This window comes from Chelmon rostratus, chromosome 18 (genome assembly GCF_017976325.1).
Source record: "Chelmon rostratus isolate fCheRos1 chromosome 18, fCheRos1.pri, whole genome shotgun sequence".
NCBI lineage: Eukaryota > Metazoa > Chordata > Actinopteri > Chaetodontiformes > Chaetodontidae > Chelmon > Chelmon rostratus.
Window position 1 is genome coordinate 20,195,194 of NC_055675.1, and position 24,018 is coordinate 20,219,211.

Here is a 24,018-nt window from a genome sequence, read left to right on the forward strand (position 1 = left end):
AGATGTGTAGGAAACCTGGTCATTTAATGATATGGTGAATTAATCCACACAAAGTGAACTGCTGGGTTAAAAAAAACATGCAGGTGTTAGTGGAAGATAAGGCCATCAGTGTATTTTATCCCACTCTTCATGCCTGTTGTGGACTCCTGGATGTTTGTTAAATCTCATTCGTCGCCTACCTGCAGCTTTTTAAGCCCGATCACTGACAGGGTTTTGTGGGAGAATCTTAAAAATGCATCTCAGCCTTTTGCAGGATCTGTTGGGAAGGTGCATCTGATGAGAGGAAATCATTTCATAAAGACCGCGTGAGATCAGTGCTCCCTCTGATCGTTTGCTGACCCGTGAGCAGGAATCACTTGCAGCTTCCCTCATTATGCTGCAGGTTCAAAAACCTCAATGAAATAATGTCCCCGTAAGACCATCGACACACAGCTGCAACAGTAGTTTTCAGGCTTTTATGGTAATTATGAACAAAACACATCGAAAAGCTTTTATCATCCTCACCAGACGTGGAGGGAAGCTGCTGCCTTGCAGCACAAAGCAGGCAGGGGGCGCTGTGAGCGAATCTGCTTTCAGCTGAGATCCAGGTGAAAATTTCAAGCAGGTCATGAGCACGATTTTGGTGATTTGCTGTTGAAGAGAAATGGAGTCACATAGATGTAAGAAAGTTTAATAAATATGTTTCCATATCTGCCAGGTCCTGACTGACAACGGATTTTATTTGTTGCTGCAATGCACCGTCCACTCATGGTGACGACAGCTTTATTCAGCTTTGGTTAACGTTGGTGCCACAGTCCTGAACTTTGGACATAAATGTTTCATTCACTCAAACAAACGTCGACTCTGAACATAATCCAGGCAGCGATTACGCTTTTCAGCACAGCCTATTCATGAATGCAGATTAGTTGTATTAAACACAGTTTACAGAGGGAACTGGCGCTAATGAAGCTAACTTCTGAAGTTAGCATTGAGATGTCAATGTTAAAAAGATGCAATTAGAAGGAAACTATTATGGTTCATGCATAAAGTAGAAGCAACCATGAATAGCTCTCTTACACACAAACACACACACACACACACACACACACACACACAAACACACACTATTAATTTATTGCGAGAATTTGGACAGCGCTCATTTATTCTCCACCAGCCTTCAGTTCTCTTTCTCTCCATCATTCCCACTATCTCTCTTTCAATCTCCCAGTCTCTCTCTACCTCTGTCTCATCATCATTATGCCCCCCCCCCCCCCCCCCCCCCATGGTCAAAAGTACCAAATAACTGAACACTGCAACCACATGTGCACCCTGTTCCGGACTGCTCTGCTCTAACAACCTGCACTCCTCTGGTTGCAGTCTGTCCTCCACATATTGAACCTGCTGCAGAGATTTGCTCCCATTCAGGCACCATCAGTGAGGTCTAACGCTGATCCCGGCTGATCAGGTCTGGCTCACAGTCGGTGCTCCAGCTCATCCCTAAGGTGTTGGGTGGCCATGAGGTCTGTCTGTGCAGACCACCAAACTGGGAAAACATTTTTTTTATGGCAACAAGATTTGCCTACATTGCAGTCAGGAGTATAGACCAAACTGTCCACATACTTTTGACCACATAGTGTGTCCTCCACCTGCTCCTCTTTATCATTCTCATCCACTATCTCCCCCTATCTATCTATCTATCTATCTATCTATCGACATTTGCATCATATGCTTTCTCGTTCCTCCCACTCTTCTGCTCTCCTGCTCTCTCTCTCTCTCTCTCACGCACACTGAGAGCAGAGAGAGAGAGAGAGAGAGAGAGAGAGAGAGAGAGTGGGGGGAGAGTCTGTGTTACCAGTGTCAAAGTAATGCCTCCTGGTCTGCAGAGCGTCAGTCGCCTCTCACCCTTCAGTGTGGCACCGTCAGATGAACAGTTCTCAGTCAGATACAGCTGGTAGAAAAAGTTTTTTTCTGTCTCTCGGCAGGTTGTCTGGGAATAAAAGTCTCCAGCTGGCGTTGCGTTTTTACGCGCGGAGCATCCCGTTGCGCGCCCGGCCGCGCGGACCCTCTGCACCGCTCTCCCTCCGCCGGAGCGCTCCTTTGGATATTCCGGCTCTGCGCACCAAGAGCGCACCGCGGCCATGGACGACGAGTTCCTCTCCAACTTAACCCCCGCTCTGTCCGGACTCTCCGAGGCCCTGAGCCCCAACTCCACCGAGGAGCCCGGCTGGTCGGCGTCCTCGGACAGCGGGGAGACGGTCCACTTCGTCGTGTGCTGCGTCATGACTTCGGTTTACATCCTGATCATCACCGTGGGTCTGCTGGGCAACATCACCCTGGTGAAGATCTTCATCACCAACAGCGCCATGCGCAGCGTGCCCAACATCTTCATCTCCAGCCTGGCGGCGGGAGACCTGCTGCTGCTGGTCACCTGCGTGCCGGTGGACGCTTTCCGCTACTTCTCCGAGGAGTGGGTGTTCGGCGAGGCAGCGTGCAAACTCATCCCCGTCATCCAGCTCACCTCGGTCGGCGTGTCCGTGTTCACGCTGACGGCGCTCAGCGCGGACAGGTAGGACGGGAGGATGCCCTCATCCTCACTTTGTCATCCTCCATCTCTTGCTTGTCGTTCTGAAATTACTTTTTAAGGCGCTTGTCATCTTTTTCCTGCAGTGTTCCAACGAACTATGACATGCTTATATTACTGAGCTGATGTCTCACTGTTAATTTTCATATTTCTTGCCCATCTTATCTTTTACGCGGTTTCTCAGTGAGCATTCTTTGATTACCAACTCTTATAATAATCGTGCAATCTTCTCATATAGCGACACTACAAGTGTTTGTAGTTCTTACAAAGTGACTAAAATTCCTAGTTTTATTTCCTAGTAAATTCCTAGTTTTATTTCATATAATTCTAAATTATATGGATCTTAAATGCCTGTGTGGTATAATAACATATAATGCATAATGTTTTTTTATGTCTGGCAGTGATGGAATATAAAATACATTCACTGAGAACCACTTATTTACCACTTTACACTCTTACTCTGTTACAATTCAAAGGGAAATATTGGTACTTTTTACTCTACAGCATCATCATATAAAATATGTTGCATCATTATAGATTAAGCCACCTCAAAGTGTATGAAATAATTCAAATCAGCTCCATTTTGATGAACGACAGAGTATGTTTTTACTTGAAGTACTTTTTTTCCAAGGTCTGAACAGATCTGGAAACATCCTCCTCCACTGCTCTCAGTCTGAGTTAAATGTGCTGGAACCAGAACTCATTGTCCTCCTCCTTCAACACTGTCGATTACGAACTACTTAAATACAGTTTGAAGCTACTTGTATTTAATGGCACTTTCTGCTTTTACTCCTATAAATTTCTGAGAGGAATATTGTTCTGTACTCCACTGCAGTTACCCTCCTCCATTTATTTATTTATAGCATCAAACAGGCCACATTAAATTTCAAGATGTAACTTGTGGTTATTTGTAACATTAATCATCATTAGCCAATAATGATGGAGTTTTCTTGGGTGCAAAGCTGTAAAGAAAATCTGTGGAAGCCATTCCAGCCATTCCACATGATAAACACTTCTACTTTTGATGCTTTCTGTACATTTTGCTGATAATACTTGCATAATTCTGCATGTACAGATTATAATGGAGTGTTTTCACTGTGGTACTTTGATCTGAGTACTTCTTCCACCACTGTTCTGTTTTTTTAAAAAAAGGTCATATAATATTCTTGGATTATATTGTCACTGTGCAGAGATCTTAGGTATCTTTGAGGTATTTTTAATCTCCTAATATTATCAGGAACATTTGCATCCTTTGTCCTCTCATCTCGTCTCAGTGGTCTCAGCAGGACTCTGCTGCTCTGACTGATGAACTGAGCTGCAGCTGCTTTCACTCGCTGTCACTCCTTCGCAACAGAATCTAATGCACATTTCCTCGCTGTGAGGAAATAGTGGAGGGATGAGATACTCATTCCCAGCAGGCGCTACACGGCGGGCAGCCTGTGTAGCTGTAGATTAGTTCAGGCTGCAGGTAAAGAGACACTTTCTCCACCCGACTTGTAGCTGGATGTCAGATTTAAAATGAGGAGCAGGAGCTGCAGACAAAGAGCCTCTGGAACCTTGTGTGTAACTACTGTGCAGCATAATTATCGCTGCTTAAGCTAATTTGTGGCGCAGCATTGATTAGTATTAGATAATGTCCATTCTGGTCTGAATGAAGAGGAGGAGCGTACAGAGATGATAAGGGAGTAAAGGAGCAGCAACAGAAAGGAGAAACTGTGATGCAAGAGGAGGCTTTTCAGGATTACAGCAAAAATAAAACAGAGTAGAAAGAGATTATTCATATTTTCATCCCGTTTGAAAGATGAAAGAAGTCTGTCTGTGTGTGTCCTTCTATCTTTACGAGGGCCAGTTTGAGTTTCAGAGCTTTAGGGTTGTTTTTAGGAGAGCAAGGACAGTTTTAGTAAGGAAGCACATTTTTCTTGAGAAGTCAGAACATTTTCGAAAATTAGGAAAATTTTTCAAAATTAGGAAATTTTATAATGTTTTTTTAACGTTAGAGAGTAGAGACAAGCACATTTTTGGGAGGTGGAAACATTTTAGGAACTAAGAACAAGTTTGTGAAGTTAGTCGGGACATTTGAAGAGACAGAACTGAGGACATTTTTAAAAAAGTTGGGACATTTTGCACAGTCCTCACTTCTTCACAGCGCCATTAAGGGTTCATCCATGTTTTTTTGGTTGAAATTCTGATGTGGTTCAGGTCGAGGCTGGAGACCGAGCTCCGTCAGTCAGGGTCTTCACAGAAATACAGTTCAGAAATACAGCTGTCAGTCCCGCAGGAGCTCACTCATACCGCTGAACATGAAATATTTATGATCTCCGTCATGTTTAAAGATGTCTGTCCAACTCTGGGTCCAGTCAATCATTCGTGGTTTTAACCTCTGTGTGTGTGTTTATGCACACAGTGAGCGTGTACTCTCATATGTATAAGAGAGAGAGAGAGATGAAATGATTATGATGAGGAAAAATTGATGATGACAGGATGATGAAACTGAAAATCCAAAATGAGAAATTGAGTCTGATAGGCAGAAAGAAAGTGCGAGCGGCTTTTAAATTAGATTCTGGAGGATCAGGGTTACCTTGATGCAGGTGTTCACATGCTTGACATCAGCACCAGGAGCTCCGGGTGAAGCTAACTGGCTTCGCCAAGCAGCGGCAGCTTTAGGCTTTCTTGACCGGGTGGAGAGAAGGGAGTCGGTCTTTTAAGTTTGAACAGATGGATGCGGATAATAGAGGGATGAAAGTAAATATATGAATGATCAGAGAGCAAGAGGCCGACCCAGAGGACGAGTGAAAGAAAATAACACAGCAATACTCCAATAAGTGGTTGTCTTAGTAATGGTAGGTGGTAATCAACAGTTCTAGCAGCAGTAGTATTTGTTGTAGTATGCAGACAGTGTGATGACTGACAGCTGCATCTGCAGGCTGATGTTAACAGCTGATATAGACTTGATGCAGACATGAGTGTTTGCTGGCTGCGGCCATATTGGATGATTCTGCAACAACCGTCAGCGTCAATAAAAGAGGCAGCGTGTCCTTCATGTCTCAAAGTGGAAGGTGTGTGCGGAGGTCCGGGTGGTGGCCGGACGCGTAGCGTGTCCAAATGAAGGATCAATGTCAGCATGACGTTTCGCCAACCGTAATCAAGTTTGAGTTCATTTGAATCTTTCCCTCAGCCTGCACAGATACTGCAGAGAGCATGAATTTTACAACATCAGCGCTGGACATAAATAGCACTGATGCTGTTCAACATTTGGAGAGTTGTTGGAAGACACACAAGAAGAGATTTCGGTAGATTAATGCTTTACTGGGTGCGTTTTTGTGATTTTTTTGTTTGCCTGCGAACCAACTGTGTCTGTGCCTGACAATCTGACATGCTTCTCTGCTGGATGATCCACATTAATTCACCACTGCACTGCTGTACATAGTCTCCAAAAGGCAACAGTTTTATGACTTTCACTGCCTAGACCGACACTTCCAGGCTCCTGAACCTCGACTACTTCTTCCTCTTCTGTCTGTGCAGAACACCTGTTGTGTTCTTTGTCCCTCAACTGATGTAGCGCTGCAAGTTTTTACACTGCATGAAACACGGCAAAACTGTTTATGTAAGATAGCAGCTGATTGATCTTTATGGAATCTTTGTGCTGTTCAGCCGAGCTCTTGTGTTACGATTTATTGGACAAAGCAAACACTCTGAGTAAACGCAGATCCCTGGCTGAGGTGTTATAAACTTTCCACAAATACTTCACGTTGGAGGGGAGGTTGAATTCATCAATAACTAATGAGAACTACAGGATCAGATTTTGGATTTACTGTAGTTGCGCTGCCGAGGCGACACCTGGCTGTAAATCCTCTGATGTCCGTCCCCCGTCAGGTGAAGTCGCCGGTTTCCCAGCCCTTTAGAGCAGAACCACTTTTTAATTTATGCTCTCAGCGGTGTGGAGGCTGACTCAGGCTCTGCAGATGGCAACAACTCACTGACACTAGACAAACACTCAAGATGCACAGAGGTTTCTAATTTGCATCCGAGCTGGCGGCTGAATGTGCGTATTCCCTCTCGGGTCTCGGTGTGCGATATCTGCAACCGGTGGCACCGTGAAGGACGCTGTTTCCTGTCGGCTCGTCACGTCATTACTCCTGACCAGTGATCAGCCGTTGTCTGCACGGTGGAGAGAAACTAATCCTTCCTAACCAATGAAACACTCTGATGACGCATGAAACGCTCCCTTAATTTGCAATTAACATCCTAATTCTCTATGATATATTTAGCCGTCTGTGTCACTTCGGCACGACTTCTTAAAATAAACGGGGAGTGGTGGTTAAGACTTGCTGTCTGCTCTAAATCCAAGGTCAGCTCTGTTGGGAAACTATACAAAAGAAGCAGCTCACAAACAGAGGGGAGAAAACAAGAAAATGCCAGAATCTGGTCGCGTTTTTGGACGTAAACCAGAGCTGACAGATCTCCCTCAGGGTGGCGCACGGACTAATGGGCTTCTGAGGTGAAATTCAATTTGCCTGCACCGTTTGCAAAGCAGATGAACCACTGCAACATCAATAAAACATACATGTAGCACGGCAGGCGTGCAGGAGAGAATTTGGGATTTTCAAATAAGGTTAAAAAATAAAATTAGCTGAATACAACAAGAGGGGAAGAGAGGAAAAGTTTAAGAAGTGGCAGAAATTTGTGCTGCAGCTAAAAATAATTTTGATATGGATGAATCTGCCAAATACTTTATCAACTATTCAATGAACTGACTTATGAACTGCTTGAAAATACTTGAAAATGCCCATAACAAGTTTCCAGAGTCTTTCTAATGATCAACTTATTTAACTGACTGTTTCAGCTGTAGTGTTGTTGATCTCCTGAGCTACCACAGCACAACAATGATTCAGACTTCAGGCAGCTGGTGAAAGACTTCTAAATCCTGACACAGAGGAAGTGATGTCCACTGCATGTCCACTCTTCTGGCGTCAGTCTTTCCACCAGGTGTTGAACCAAACAAGAGCATCAGTGAGGTAATACTATTCTGGATCTGGCTCCAGTTCTTCTGAGAGGTGTTGGACAGGGTTTGAGGTCAGTATTACCCCACAGTGAAAGCGACCTCGAGTGGCCACGCAAATTATGAATCTGGTGGCAATGTTGTAGAGCCACGTAGTCCACAGTGGGAGGAGGTCAGGGTGAAGAAAACATCCAAATCTGCTCAGTTCTAATTCTAATAGACAATAAACCGCCGTCTTAACCATCGCGAACACTTTAATCTTCCTAACAGTGATTTTTTAAACAGGTTTTAGAAGTCACTTTTGATGATGATTACAAAAACAGAAATGCATTTTTGCATTTGGAGGCCTTGTTGGGTCTTGGCTTCATGCAGGGAACTGAGAACAGACCTGCAACAAAGGTTCACTAAAGTATGTGGGCAGATACTTTTACATGTACTTCCCTCAAAACGAAACTATCCATATAGGTTGTAAATGAAATTGGATAACAGTCAGGACTGGAGTCATGCTGAATGACTCACCCATTAGTCCTAATCGATGCGTCACGCCTTCTGGAAATATGAATGCATACTGAACCCATTTTGTTCGGTTCTGCAGCAAGTTCAGCAGAAATCCATCATGTGCGTTCGGTTATTTGCATGTTGGTTAGAAGTTAATAGAATTTGCAGGAATGTACTTAAAAATTCAAACTGTGTCCCACCTCTGCTGGATGAAAAGATTCATTTCGAAACATGCTCAGGAGAGCGGCGCCTGAAGAGTCCGTCAGGGTCACCCAGACGTGGCGAGCGGCGCTGTGACTGTTAATGTCTGAATAGGAAGCCATCTGACACTAAATGCAAGGATGAAGTCGCCTATGCATGTTTGTGAAGTGCAGCTCTGACTGCTCGACAAGCTTCGATGAATGATTATGAGAAATCCAACAGCGTCTCACAGCATTTTTAACCCCAGCTGACTGGAGATAAAAGATGAAGGGACTGCAGTGGAGCTTGGGGGGGGGGGGGCTATTAAAGTAGGGGTGAGACAGGGAGAGAGAGGCTGAAAACAGGAGTAAGAAGCCAAGACTGTGGAATGGAAAGCAATCAGAACAATACTTGCATTATTAATAACTGTTAGCCTACAGCTGGATGCTGGAGCAACAGAGGGAGCACGTCTGTCACAAGAACAAGTTTTTAAGCTGCAGGCGACCTTCATAGGAAAACTGCTGTCTGCTGTAACGTCTCCTGATTTGATGATAATGTTCAGGATGTGATATGAAACATAAGCGACCTGCATATCCCGTATGATGCTAACATTACCGAGTTTCTGATTGACTGTGGAATTTCTGTGACTTTAACAGTCTCTGTCATGTCTGTACTGAGGTGTAAATATTATCAGTGTCTGACTTCTGTCCACGGCTTTGGTCCAGAAATATTTCAACAACTATTGGATGGACATTCATGGTCCCAGAGGATGAATTCTAATGACTTTGATGATTCTCTGGCTTTTGTTCGCGTGCCACCAGCAGGTTCACGTTAGGGGTTTTGAGTGAAATACCTCAAAAACTTACTATAGAGTTTGGTTCAGGCTCTCATGTTCCCCTCTGGATAAATTAGGCTGTATTGACTTTGGTGATATTCTGACTTTTCTTCTGGCCGCATCATCAGTTTGTCATTAATTCAGTTTATAACTAAATACCTGCAAAACTGATCCCCATCAATCTCAACTGTACTTTAAGGTTAGGCCTAATTTGCAAATATTAGCATGCTAACATGCTAAGCTAAGATGGTGAATATGCTAAACATTATACCTGCCTAACATCAGGATGTTAGCATTGCCACCATGTGCATGTTAGCATGCTGTTGCTGCTTTAGCTGAGCCTCACAGAGCTGTTAGCATGTAGACTCTTACAGTAAACCAGTGTAAAATGAGCAATTTAGATGTTTCATAGAAGATAGCTCTGCATTAAAAAATACTGCATCACACCTTTCCCTTCATGGTTTCATATGGTGTGAAACCATATGAAAGTATTCCCTTTTAATGTCCACAGAAAAAGAATTTAACTGTTCTGTTGCTGCAGAAAGATCTGCACTGGATCAGGACACTCTTCAAAGTTAGCTTTAGCAAAATAAACAGTGCTGCAAACAGTGCTGTACAGCGGTAGTTCACCAGCAAAAACAGAAGGAAAAGAACCTTTTTTAAACAGGAAGCAGATCTTTCAGCCCTGCTCACTGCTGCTGGCTGTCATAACATTAATTAAAACAAATGGCTGACAACATTGTCTAGTTTCAACATCTGGCTTTATGGTCAATACCAATATTGATAATAAAATATCATAATTTATCATGATGACGTATTGTTGAGGACTAACTGCTACATGACATGCGTTGAGGATGAACCTGTGCAAACAAATGCACCATGCAACAGCAGTAAATCCCGGTTTTGATATTCAAGATGTTTGCATGGCGAGTAACCTGGTTATACATGTTCCTGTATAGATCATTTTTTTGCAGTGTAGTGAGCACATTAACTGCAGGGTGACAACATGCAGCAGCCAGCAGTTTTGATTAATGATATGACAACAAGTGTGTCCCTGCAGACTCTCAGCATCAGGTGTTTAATCCCACCTAGATCACCTGCACCTAATAGGAGGGGGATTAGCAACTGACTCCTGAGGATAGAGTGCTCATGACAAACAGTGTGTATCTGAAATGCACTGAAAATCACTGTTCACCATTCACTGAATGTGTCAACAGTCAAGTTTTATCTAAATTTTGAAAATCTGACAGAAAAGAGGTTTAGAAATAGAAGCAGGGCCTGTATTTATCACAACTAGCTGGGAGAGCCAATCAGAGACAAGGATTTACCCACCATCTGCCCCATTGTTCATTGTTAATCCCATTGTTCATTTATCGAAAGAAATCCTTGCTCAGTGATGTGTTTTTCTGCAAATTAACAAGTAATTTTAACCTTTAAAAATGCCTCTTGTGTGAATTCTTCAGTATCTCCAGGAACAATTAGATGTAAAAATCCACAACAATCTATCATATTTACAAAACACAAGAAGATGAAATAAAAAAACAATAAATGAAATAAATGAAATGGAAACAAAAAGAATGGAGCATGGCGCCTGGAGGAGATTCTCCTGCAGGTCGACAAGGTATTGTGTATATAATAAGGAGAATTCAGTGCAGACAGTGAAGATGCATGTAGAGTGACTGCAAACAAAATGAATGCCTACTTTGATTGTATTGTTTGCATTTCTTATAAATGCAAAAGCAGCAGAAAAAGGACTGCAACGTTAACATATTACTCATCATGACCATTAATGTTTTGTACATGTCTGCCTTATTACTGGAGTCATCTATAATCTGCTTGTAATCAATTCAAAGGACCACGAGGGATTGGATAAATAGCTTTTATTTTTAAGTTTGCGAGTCGAACCTTTCACAGTTTGGTAATTACGCTGGAACTGGAGAATAAAGAGAAAGAATATGTTGCACTGAAAGAGATGTTTGCCAGCATCTGTGTAGCTGTACATGTGCATGTGTCTGAGAAAGAGTTTGACTTTGAAATATATGATTTGGTTTTCAGGCCAGAGTGGTGTCAGTATTAGCTCGGGACCAAAGTTTGCACCTCTTCTTGTATTGGTGTATTTTATTTGTAGCTGCAGAAATGGAAGTGCTTGGTATTCATGTATCTTAATCATGCTGCAGGAGACACAAGTCAACAAAACAAGACACTTACAGAAACACTTCTGCCTCTGGCTCAAGGTCAGACAGCAGAGACCTCAGGGGACAGACTTTGTAGCTACAAGTGAAACTCAGGGTGCAGTGTGTGTGTGGGTGTGTACTACTCACGTTGTGGGGACCTATGTCTGCTGACACAGTCACATTACGGGGACTTGCCTACCTAATGGGGACAGCATGTCTTGGTTTTTAACATCTTTGGACCAGGTTTGAAATGCTCTAAAATGCTGTCTCTGAGGTTTAGTGTTTTATGGCTTCATTATTAAACAGTTTAGCTGAGGGGAGTCAGCGGTCAAAAACATAGAAAGGAAAATTAAAGAAAATTCCAATTAGTCAGCTGCAGCTACGTTAACTGTTTATCAAACATGAAATCTAATGCTAAAATCAATGTTAACTTTTTGTTTGTGTTACTCATGTTGGAAGGTGCTGTTTTCTGTGATTATTCGTTTTTTAACTGAGCAGAAGTTTGTCAGTTTGCAATACAATCAGCGGAGTTTTGGTGTTCTCTGATGCTGCGTTCAAATGAGGCCGTATTTTCAAGACAGGAGACCTCGTACACGTTAATCTCGGCAATCACATAGTTTAAAAAGTGAGAGCACTGATACTAGCTGACCAAAGGGGCACTGAAATGAAATGAACATCTTTTCTTCTTACTCTTTATTCTCTCTCATTTGGCTTCAATAGAATTTATCAAATTCAATTCCATTTCAATCCCTTAATGGATCTGATTTCACCTTATTTGTTCATGTGTCACTTGACCAAAATGTTTCAGAACGATAAAGTTAATCAGTTTGAATTATTGATGGGATATACGTCATGGCACAGGTAGCACTGATGGAATTATTTGAGTTTTGATTTTGCGTCTAGAGGATGAATAACCATGAAGCCTTATGGCTGCAGTAGCTACTAACAGGCCATCGCGTATGATGAATCACTCAGCTGCTAATGCCAGAGGGGACACAGGTCTGTCTGAAAGCCAGGGGACTGAGCTTGTCCTTGGTTTCAGTTTGTTTAGGTTAAAATACAGATGCAGACAGAAAGTCGTCGAGTATATTTTAGGCACAAGGATTGTCATTTCTTTTGGCAGGCTCATATTAGGTAAGACTCGCCCTCCATCGCCATCCTGACCTCCTGCCTCTGTGGCTCTGTAACAACATCACAGTATTTCCTCCTTTGTCACTTGAACATAAGCAAATGTTGTTACTGGGCAATGCCCTCCCAGAGCCACAGAAGCATCAGTTATTTCAGCCAGTCTCCTGAATTCAGAAGGCTAAATGAATGATTTGTTTTTATTTCCTGGCTCTAAAGTCCAACATGAGTGGAAGCTGCAGAACTCCTCCTCCCGCCAGTTTGTTTACCAACAGACAGCGTCATTGTCCGTCTAAAACGCTTGAATTTCAGCTTGTTAACAGGAAACTCATTTCCTCATCACACAGCTGTGGGCAACGATCTGGCTCTGTATCTGACCCTGATGGCCTCTAATGAGCCCCTAACGAGACTAGAGGCCACTAACGGGCACATAACAACTCCTAACTTGCCTGAAGGCCCTCAACAAGCATAACGAGCCTAATGGATGATTAGCATAATGATTGGAGTGGCGACTGGTGCCCCAATCACTTCCTATCAAGATGATGCACACAAACACAGTTTTCAGCTGAATGTGTCCACAGCAGCTGAGTGCTGCTGGGTAGTTTCTGTAATCAGGTGGTAAAACAGTAACAGTTTGCCACAAAAATCAAAATAGAGAAGAGAAAACATCAAAGATTTTTGACTTGGTCTGTTTATTCCCAAACTGTAAATTGACTATTTCCAAAATAGACTGACAGCAACCTACTGCAAGCTTGAGGTCTGTTAGAACCACTAGATACATCAAAATGTATCTACAACAAAACTGACCTGATGATGGCACTAGATTAAAAGGTAAAGCATCACCAAATCATTACAGTCCATAATGAGAATGGATGTACCAGCAAATTACCAAGTACCAAATTTTATGGCAATCTGCTTCAAACCACAAATGCCACCCTTCGCCCCAGAGGAAAACTCAGAGGATCATCGATGTTATTAAGGTTCATAATCTGGGAACCATGAATGTTTGTGCAAAATTGGAAATCTAATAGTTTATGACATATTTCTTTGTGGACCAAAGTGGTGGACCGGCTGACTGACTGTCCCTAGAACCATGCTGCTATTGACAGTGTACAAGTGAACTACCCCTCTACAGTGCTGCTGCTGGCTGTAAACATCAAACTCAGTATTTTGTTCATGTGTTGATGAGGTTTAAGACAGTCTTTCTCACTAATAAACTTTAATGAAATTTTAATTCTCACTTTCTGTGTTTGGAAATTCAGATTCAGAAAAAAACATAATTGACCCCCACAAGGAAATTGCTTTGTTGCAGCACAAGTTGCTCAACACACTGTTTGAAACAGGGATAAAAGACTTAAAAAGTAAAAAAAAAATTATCAAAGTTACAAAACTACGTACATTAATTTAAGTTTATTTGAGAGCGCAGGAATCTGCTCAAGCACTTCTTTTAATGCTCAGCAGCTTTTATGAATCAAATGTCAGCATTTAGAAATGATCTCAAGATTAAGTTCAAGCTTAAATCTAACAAGTTGTATAAATGAGTTCCACTCGATCCTTTTGTCCGAGGACCAAAAAAATGTTTAAGCAAAAACTGTTGATACTGGACTTTCGGAAGATTTTTAAATTTATTTAGGCCTAATTAGCCTGTTATTGTTTAACATTTTCACTAAAACATGAAAAAACGCTCTCAGACCTCCACGGAGGAGGCAGTGACGACTTTTCATCACCTGCTGAGTCATCATCGCCTCTCACACACATCCGGTATTATACGACAGAGAGCTTCCAGCTTTCATTACATGTCTCTCTCATGGGTCCAGCTGTGTTCATGACAAATGACCAGACTGTCAATACTCACAGCGATGAGAAATCCTGTAACCTCAGGATACTTTTCCCCCATGATGGGAGTAAGCAACAGGTGATGGCCTCCAGCTGGTTTCTATTTCAGTTTGACTTTAAGAACAACATTGACCTGTTTTGACAGTTTCGTTACAGACGCTTTCATACAGTGTCATTGTCATCTAGAAGACACCCACTGGAGTGCAAAGATCCACCAAAATCCAGGTTTCATACCTGTGTTGGTATGGGAGCACCACCAGTATCTAATCAGAAGGCAGAGCTGTCCTTCCGTCTGCCACATCCCTTTTAGCTTTTGTGATACCTTGTTGAGAGACTGACTGTTAGATCACCAGCATTATTGAGCAACCAGCGCAGACGTCAAGGACTCGAGATCATCCTGACAACAGAGAGCAAAATATTCCTGCAGGCCTGTGGGACGGGTTTGTGTGATAGAGAATTGGCAGGAAAAGGAATCAAAGCTGAAGTGGAAAGGAAGAAAAGATTTCTTACCAGCTTTGTTCGCGGAATCGATTTTTCTCTCAGCTTTCTGCCACTAAAGCATTGACAGCAGGAGCTCTGAAGAGCAGGAAGATATACCGCTCGGCTTTATGGAGTGATGGTGAAGTCTATAAAAACCCTGACAAAGGGTTTTAATGGCAGAAGATGGCTTGTTCTCAAAGGTAAAGGGTGGTCAGAGGAAAGAATGTCAAAGACCACATGAGAAAGACACATTTCCACATGGAAAAAACAAGGATGTAGAAGAAAGTCGAGAAGTGGAATGAGTAGGAGAGGTCATTAAACTATAAAAGGGGACGGAAGAAGAGCTGTAGAGAGCAGACCAGGTGTGATAAATAGAAGGTGTTCAGATCAGCAAATGCTCAAGGTCTGACTTTGTGTTTCTGTCCTGCATTCATTGCCCCTGAATCATACTGTATAATCACACAGGTGAGGTTGATATATCACTGTATGAGTATGTACACACACACACACACACACACACACACACACACACACACACAATCCTCGGCCACTTTACCTGTACACGCTTTATTCACAGCTTTCCAGAGTATTTCCAGTGTAGGATCACTGTATATGCTAATAAATCACTCATCTACAGTTCCAAAGACTTTTTAACAGAACCAAATAGGAAAAAAACAAACAAAAACAAAATACAGGACTATGTGGAAGTGAATTTTTTTCCATCGGAAAGAAAAGCAACCAGCCATCGACCAAACAACAGCAACAACAAAAACACTGGAGAACTTAAAAGATGACTGTATACCCCATTAATACAAAAGTTTAGCAAAATGCTAACAGCTACATATGTTTCAGTGCTGGGAGTAATAAACACGAGTTCTACTGAATATATAAATCCTTAAAAACAGCTCACAAATATATAGTTTCACTTTTAAAAAGTCCAAGTAATTTCCTAAAACAGCTGCTTTTATCAGACAAACAGGATGAAATAGAGCATTTGCTAGGGACTATTTTCAGCAGCGGATTGATCTACATTTGGTGCTCGAGTGAACATTTGTGGCAGCAGGATGGTGTGTGTGTGTGGGACTGAGTCAAAATAAATGATGGTATGTGTGTTCATGGTGATGAAGGAACATCAGCCAGTGGAACAGTATGGCTTAATAATGTGTTATCAATAGTTTTTGGACGACAGTGGGATCTGTATCTCAAAATTACAAGAAAAGACTTCTATCATTATGAGCCTTTTCCCCAGACTTATGAGTCATAATTTCAAGATGTTCTGTGAAGTGAAAAACTTTAATTAATTAAAACAACTTTAATGAGTGTCGTGCAGATCAGACAGTGAGACAGTGTCCAAGAGGTTTTTTCTTTCTTTTTGGGGTTTATTGGAGTCATGCAATGTGCTTCCATAGGGTGGAACCTGCTCTCATTCTTAATAGATCGACTGGTCTTTTAATGTAATATCTAACATCAGACAGCAACTAAAACAAAGTTCTTTTAAGTTTAAATCAGGAATGTAACGAAAAATAAATAGGGCCTGATCCAACAAGCACAATCACTGAGTTATCTGGATAACTTTGAGGAGCAGAAGCTGCTTTTTTACACTCAGTCCTGCTCGGGCGTTGAGACGGTTGCAAATAAAAGAACTGGGACAGTGATTTATTTTATTTGAAGGGCGTGCACCATCATTCTGAGCGTTTGGGCAGATGCAGACAGATGATACTGACCCTGGAACTGAGGTGCACAATGCAGCTTTTCAATGAAAAACACCTCCTGAGGGACTGTCCCAGAAGGTCGTCCCGTCCTTCACTGCCCACTGTTTGCTGATGTTGTGATAAGCTTTGTTGTTCAGGGTGCATTCAGTTGCTTTGAAGGTCTGTTTTTCCTGGTTTGGTCTCTTGGTTCTAATGAAGGGGAAAAAAAGGGAACAAGATTTATAGATTAATAACAGTATTCTTCTAACTTTGTGTCAACAGCTTGTGTTTTGCCACCAAGTCTGCACAATCCTCTGTTATGTTATTATCTGCTTTCATATTGTTTCTACTGTTCAGCAGTGTTTCCAGGTCCTTATAGACACATGCACACACATGCATCAGCCTGGACTTTATGTACCAGCCTTTACTGCCTGCGGACAAAACGTGGAACTTATAAGCTCCTACATGACATTAATATTGAATGAACCATTACATCAATAATATATAAAGCGAGGTCCAGCACAGTGATGTTAGATTTATGGGCAACAGGTGTATGACAGAGAGTGAGGTGCAGTCAAATGAGTCGTTGTGCAGACAGAATGAAACACTGGATTGAGCTGACCTCGCTGCGATCCTGCATCTGAGTATGATACAGCATCTGACAGAACACAAGTGCATGATATCCTGGTGGAAATAACAAGATCCAGTCAGGAAAGCAGCTCTGGAAGCAGTCAGAGTTACTTAAACACGGTTTAACATCCTGACAGTCTAATACAAGCATCACCAGGATGAAAGAGAGCTCAATATCACATTTCTACACAAATGATGCTGTAGTATAAAATAACGTCTTCTTTGCAACAGTTGGTATACATTTATTTAACCTGGAGAAGTGCCTCACTGTGTTTTTTATTATGTGTTTTCTTCTGGACAGCAGCAGCAGCACATTTTAAACATGAGGGTAAAAAATATCTATTTTAAAACGCGTGAAATATGAAGAGAACAATCAAACAGATTTGATCAGATGTATGTGAAAATGCAAAAAAAAAGTCAAATCAAATACAGGCTAGAAGTCATAAACATCAATGCATAAGATAAATAATAAAGTAATAAAACAAATGGACGAGCTTCTCAGCTTCCTGCCAGTTGGTACATGAAGATGTTTAGAAATGCCAAAAACTGCAGTTTTTTAAATGGCCACTTGAGTCTGGCTCCAAAAGTGATTCAATCCCCATAGACCCCCATATTAAAATGCCCAACTTTACAGCAGAAATAAACGTTTAAAGCCTGGTACCAAAAAAAAATTGGAATTTTTATATAACTCACTTGTATATATTATAATTAAGGCTTAGAGGTATGCATAATTAATTAATTACAACATAATTATGTTGAGGGAAAGATTTTCTTTAGTATCGTAGCACAGAGGCTGGCTAAATACTTAGAAAGGAATGGTATGATAGATACGACAGTGCAAAAAGCAGGGATACCAGGATTTGCGGGATGCTTAGAGCATACTAGCATGATTTGGCATCAGATTGACAAGCCCGGAGGCACAAGGTTTGAGGACTCAAGATGCAGACCACAGACAACTCAGCAGAGTTTCAAAATAAAAGGTTTATTTAACTCAAAGCGCTCAGGATAAACAATGAATGGCAAACTGAAGGAGATACAAAGTACAACAGAAAACGCTAAGGATAACTGGAAAACTAGAAAATGAATAATCAAGCTCGAAGGCTGAGGCGATAACAAAGTAACAAACAAATATACCAAACTAGACTAGATGCAAAGTATCAAACAAAAGACCTTACAGGCAATACTGATAACTAGACTTACACAGACAAGGATCAAGGACGCTAGAGAGCAAGGCGAGTACGAGACAAGGCACATGACAATCTGGCACAGGACAAAGGGAGACGCGGACTATATATACACGAGGTAACAATGAACAGGTGGAGACAATTAGGGCGGGGTAGACAATCAGACAGGCGGGAAACACACCGGGAAGTCAAGGGCCTGAAACGAGAGGAGAGTTAGGTTTCACAATAAAACAGGAAGTGTATGACAAGACATGACGCTAGTGAACAAAAACACTTAACAGATTTGACGAGACATGACAGTACCCCCCCCTCTAGGGCCGGCACCTGACGGCCCAGGGACATCGGGGTGTTGTGTGTTAAAGTCCTCTATAAGCGTTTTATCTACAATGAAGCTTGTGGGGACCCAGGATCTCTCCTCAGGACCATACCCCTCCCAGTCCACTAGATACTGGAATCCCCGTCCCCGACGGCGCACAGCGAGCAACTTTTTCACCGTGTAGACGGGGCCTCCATCTACTAGGCGAGGAGGTGGGGGTGGGTCGGTGGGGGGTACCAGGTTGCTTTCACGAACAGGTTTGAGTTTAGACACATGGAAAGTGGGGTGGACTCTCATGGACCTGGGGAGTTTCAATCGGACAGACACAGGGTTAATGACTTTGGATACTGCAAAGGGACCCACAAACCTGGGCGCCAGCTTCCGGGAATGCACATGGAGAGGAAGATCCTTGGTGGATAGCCAAACTTTCTGGCCCTGAACATACTGTGGTGCCGCTTTACGATGTCGATCCGCCACTGCCTTCACCCGTGCCTGGTTACGGCACAGCATGCTTCGTGCCGCTGCCCAAATGCGTCGACATCTTCTTACCAGGGCGTGGGCTGAAGGGACGGTCACCTCACGGTCGTTTACCTCAAACAGAGGGGGCTGATATCCATACACCACATGAAATGGAGACATTCCAGTGGCTGCTGTGGGAAGAGTGTTATGTGCATATTCCACCCAAGTAAGGTGGTCACTCCAGGAAGTTTGATTTTGGGAGACCAGGCAACGGAGGCAAGTTTCTAGGTCCTGATTCATTCGTTCACTCTGGTCATTGGATTGTGGGTGGTACCCGGATGTCAGGCTTACGGTAGCACCCAGCATCTGACAGAACTCTTTCCAGAAATTGGAGATAAATTGTGGCCCTCGGTCTGAAACAATGTCTTTAGGTAGTCCGTGTATGCGAAATATTTCCCTGATCATAACAGTAGCTGTGTCTTTGGCTGACGGTAGTTTGGGTAATGCAATAAAGTGGGCCATTTTGGAGAATCTGTCCACCACCGTGAGTATGGTTGTGTTACCTCTCGACGTGGGCAGGCCGGTGACAAAGTCCAGAGCGAGGTGTGTCCAGGGTCTCTGAGGGATAGGCAGGGGTTGAAGGAGTCCGGTCGGGTTCTGACGGAGAGTCTTGTTCCTGGAACAGATTGCACAAGCCTGCACATATTCCAAAATGTCTTTATTCATGGTGGGCCACCAGAACCTTTGCCTGATCACATAACCTGTCCTTTTTACCCCCGGATGGCATGTAAGCAAGGATGTGTGTGCCCAATGGATCACCTGTGACCTCAGACGAGCCGGTACAAACAACCGGTCGCTGGGACAGCCTGCAGGGATTTCATCACCCTCAGTAGCTTGTTGCACATCCTTTTCTATCTGCCAGGAGACCCCTCCGACCACACAGTTCAGTGGTAGGATGGTTTCGGGCTCCTTGGCGGCCGGTTCCGGCTCGTAAAGTCGTGACAAGGCATCCGGTTTAGTGTTTTGAGACCCGGGCCTGTACGACAAAGTGAACCGGAACCGGCTGAAGAACAGCGCCCATCGGGCCTGTCTAGCATTGAGTCTCTTGGCAGTCTTAATATTCTTAAAGTTTTTGTGGTCAGTCCACACTAGGAACGGCTGTTCTGCTCCCTCCAGCCAGTGCCGCCACTCTTCGAGAGCGGTCTTAACCGCTAATAGCTCCCTGTTGCCCACATCGTATCTTCTTTCTGCCTGGTTTAGCTTGCGTGATAAATATGCACATGGGTGAATCTTATTGTCTTTAGCTGATCGTTGAGATAAAACTGCTCCTACCCCTTCGTTGGATGCGTCTACCTCGACCACGAACTGCCGTTGCGGGTCAGGTACCGTGAGGACAGGAGCGGAGATGAAGGCTGTTTTCAGACGCTGGAAGGCCGTCTCAGCCTCGGGAGACCACTGAAATACTGATTTGGCAGAGGTGAGAGCATGGAGAGGAGCAGCAACAGAGCTAAAGTTTCTGATGAATTTTCTATAAAAATTAGCAAAGCCCAAGAACTGTTGTAATTTTTTCCTGTTAGTCGGAACTGGCCAGTTAGCCACCGCGCTCACTTTCTCCGGATCCATCTCAATCTGGTTCTTGGTGATCACATAGCCTAAGAATGACACCTGGTTAGCATGAAACTCACATTTTTCAGCTTTAACATACAAGTGGTGTTCAAGTAGGCGAGAGAGTATTTGGCGTACATGGCGCTGATGAGACTCCAAGTCAGGCGAGAATATCAGGATATCATCCAAATACACGAAAGCAAAGTCATTCAAATATTCTCTCAACACATCATTAACGTACCCTTGAAACACTGCTGGGGCATTCGTCAGTCCAAAAGGCATTACCAAATATTCGTAGTGTCCGCTGGGGGTATTGAACCCGGTTTTCCATTCGTCCCCTTCCCTGATGCGGATCAGGTGATAGGCGTTGCGAAGGTCCAGCTTGGTGAACCACTGGGCCTGTTGTAAGAGCTCAAAAGCAGAGGACATTAGCGGCAAGGGATAGCGGTTCTTAACAGTGATATCGTTAAGCGGACTGTAGTCTATGCATGGCCTGAGGGACCCATCTTTTTTTCCAACGAAAAAAAACCCTGCCCCCGCGGGGGAGGATGAGGGTCGGATTATTCCGGACCTGAGCGAAGCTTGGATGTATTCATCCATCGCCTTACGCTCAGGCACCGAGAGTGAATAGAGTCTCCCCTTGGGGATGGGAGCTCCGGAGAGCAGCTCGATGGCGCAGTCTGAGGATCTGTGAGGAGGTAACGATGTTGCTTTATTCTTGTTGAAAACCTCCTTGAGATCCCAATAACACCGCGGCACCCGGGCCAAGTCCGGATACTGCTCACTCTCCTCCTTCGAAACGTCGATAGCTGCCATGCTCTGGGTCTCTATGCTGTGGACAGATAAGCATGGAGAATTTGTCATGCACTCCCTTCCCCACCCCAGGACTTTCCCAGTTTCCCAGTCTATGTGGGGGTTGTTTTTGCGAAGCCACGGCAAACCCAGAATGATCGAGTGTTGAGCTGAAACGAATAGGTGAAAACTGACAGTTTCTCTGTGTGCATTGTCTATGGTCAGCTCACATGGTTCGGTGCAGTGAGTAATCTGAAATAGGAAACGCCCGTTCAAGGCGCTGGCGTTTATGGGCTGTGATAGCTTCTTAACGGCTACCTGTGAATCCCTGGCTAATTGCCAGTCCAAGAAATTTTCATCAGCCCCAGAGTCAATCAGTGCCTCTAAGTCACAAAACTTCTGATTTATTTTCAATGTTACCTTTGTCAATGCCCGAGGAGGATTCAGTCCAGGCTTACGGCTCACCAGCGACCTCCTTTCAGTTGGTGAGCCTGCTCTTTTACCTGGCAGGTTGCCAAGAGGTGGCCTTGTTCACCGCAGTAGAAGCAGGCGTTTTCCCTACGGCGGCGGCTCCTCTCTTCCGCCGTCAACCTGGTATGCCCAATTTGCATGGGCTCCTCCGTTCCAGGAGGCGGCGGTGTGGGCGTGAACAGCGGAGGCGCGGACTGCAGCTCGAAGCGGCGGTCCTCCTTCCTCGGAGGTTGTCTCCAGCCGTCTCCTCGGCGCGCGTTGTCCCACCGGCGATTCCTCTCCCGATCGCGTAGTCGGGAGTCGATCCGGATGGCCGTCGATATGATGGCTTCCAGATCCGAGGGCAGGTCCAGCGGAGCCAGCTGGTCCTTCAGCGCGTCGGACAGGCCGTGGACGAAGGCATCGTTTAATGCCGGGCTGTTCCACCCACTGTCGGCGGCGAGCCTGCGAAAGTCTATGGCATAGTCAACCACTCTGCGCTGACCCTGCCTCAGGCGCAGCAGCGCCCGGGAGGCGTCATGGGCTGGTGACTCATGATCAAAGATTTTGGACAGCATTTTGGAAAATGTCTTAACATCTTGACACATCATAGATTCTCTGGACCATTCGGCCGTGGCCCAGGCGGAAGCTCGCCCCGACAGGTGGGAGATCATGAATGCCACTTTGGATTGTTCATTTGGATACGCACCGGGATACTGCTTGAAATGCAAATCGCATTGCACCAGGAAGGATCTGCATCCACCGGAGTCTCCTGAGAATCTTTCCGGAGCAGCGAGGCGCGGAGCGGCCAAAGCTTGGTCGCGGACCGGCGGAATGGCGGTCGGCTCAGCGTGGGATTCTCCGACAGGTGAAGCAGCGTTGGCAAGGTGGATGTTCATCCGGTGGAATTGTTCTGTGAGTAGACTTATTTGTGCCATGGCTGATCTCTGTAACTCGCTCTGTCTGTCTGAGAGATCCTTTACTCCCTGCTGAATACTACGCAGCTGGTCCTCGTGCTGGTGGAGGAGGCTGCCCTGAGCTGTAAGAGCTGTTCTTAACTGGCTAGGGTCTGCTGAGTCCATGTTTGGCCAGATTGTACTGACAAGCCCGGAGGCACAAGGTTTGAGGACTCAAGATGCAGACCACAGACAGCTCAGCAGAGTTTCAAAATAAAAGGTTTATTTAACTCAAAGCGCTCAGGATAAACAATGAATGGCAAACTGAAGGAGATACAAAGTACAACAGAAAACGCTAAGGATAACTGGAAAACTAGAAAATGAATAATCAAGCTCGAAGGCTGAGGCGATAACAAAGTAACAAACAAATATACCAAACTAGACTAGATGCAAAGTATCAAACAAAAGACCTTACAGGCAATACTGATAACTAGACTTACACAGACAAGGATCAAGGACGCTAGAGAGCAAGGCGAGTACGAGACAAGGCACATGACAATCTGGCACAGGACAAAGGGAGACGCGGACTATATATACACGAGGTAACAATGAACAGGTGGAGACAATTAGGGCGGGGTAGACAATCAGACAGGCGGGAAACACACCGGGAAGTCAAGGGCCTGAAACGAGAGGAGAGTTAGGTTTCACAATAAAACAGGAAGTGTATGACAAGACATGACGCTAGTGAACAAAAACACTTAACAGATTTGACGAGACATGACACAGATTCAGACAGCTAAGAGGGAAAAAAGAGACTTGAATGTTGTATTTTTAGATCTGGCTAATGCGTTTGGGTCAGTGCCACATAGCCTTATTTGGAGTTCCTTTGACTACTTTAAAGTGCCGGAGATAGTTATTAACTTGGTGAAAGCATATTTCCAAGACATCAGACTGTGTGCAAGTATCGCAGAGCTCACAACAGGCTGGCAAAGATTGGAGGTTGGTATTATGGCAGGATGTACAGTGTCCCCGCTAGCTTTCACAATGGCTATGGAGGTAATTATTAGGGCTTCCAAGTGGGTCGTAGGTGGAGAGAGACGGCAGAATGGAATGCGTCTTCCACCAATTAGGGCATATATGGATGATATGACACTGCTAACTTCAACAGTGCCATGTACAAGGAGGTTGTTAGATAAAGTCAATCAGAATCTCAAGTGGGCTAGTATGAAGATTAAGCCTAGTAAGTCAAGGAGTATTTCAATATACAGAGGGAAAGTAAGTGATAGAAAGTTTGCTATAGATGGTGAG

At 44.0% G+C, this 24,018-nt stretch overlaps 1 protein-coding gene across 1 annotated transcript in view; it reads left to right on the forward strand.

Annotated features, from left to right (window-relative positions):
- The first annotated feature begins 2,117 nt into the window (after nt 1-2,117).
- The window catches only part of nmbr (neuromedin B receptor), a 53,303-nt gene continuing 31,402 nt past the window's right edge, over nt 2,118-24,018 (forward strand). Inside the window, exon 1 of the mRNA XM_041959096.1 lies at nt 2,118-2,545. Within this exon, the coding sequence (XP_041815030.1) occupies nt 2,118-2,545 (428 nt within the window). The remainder of the gene's footprint in view (nt 2,546-24,018) is intronic.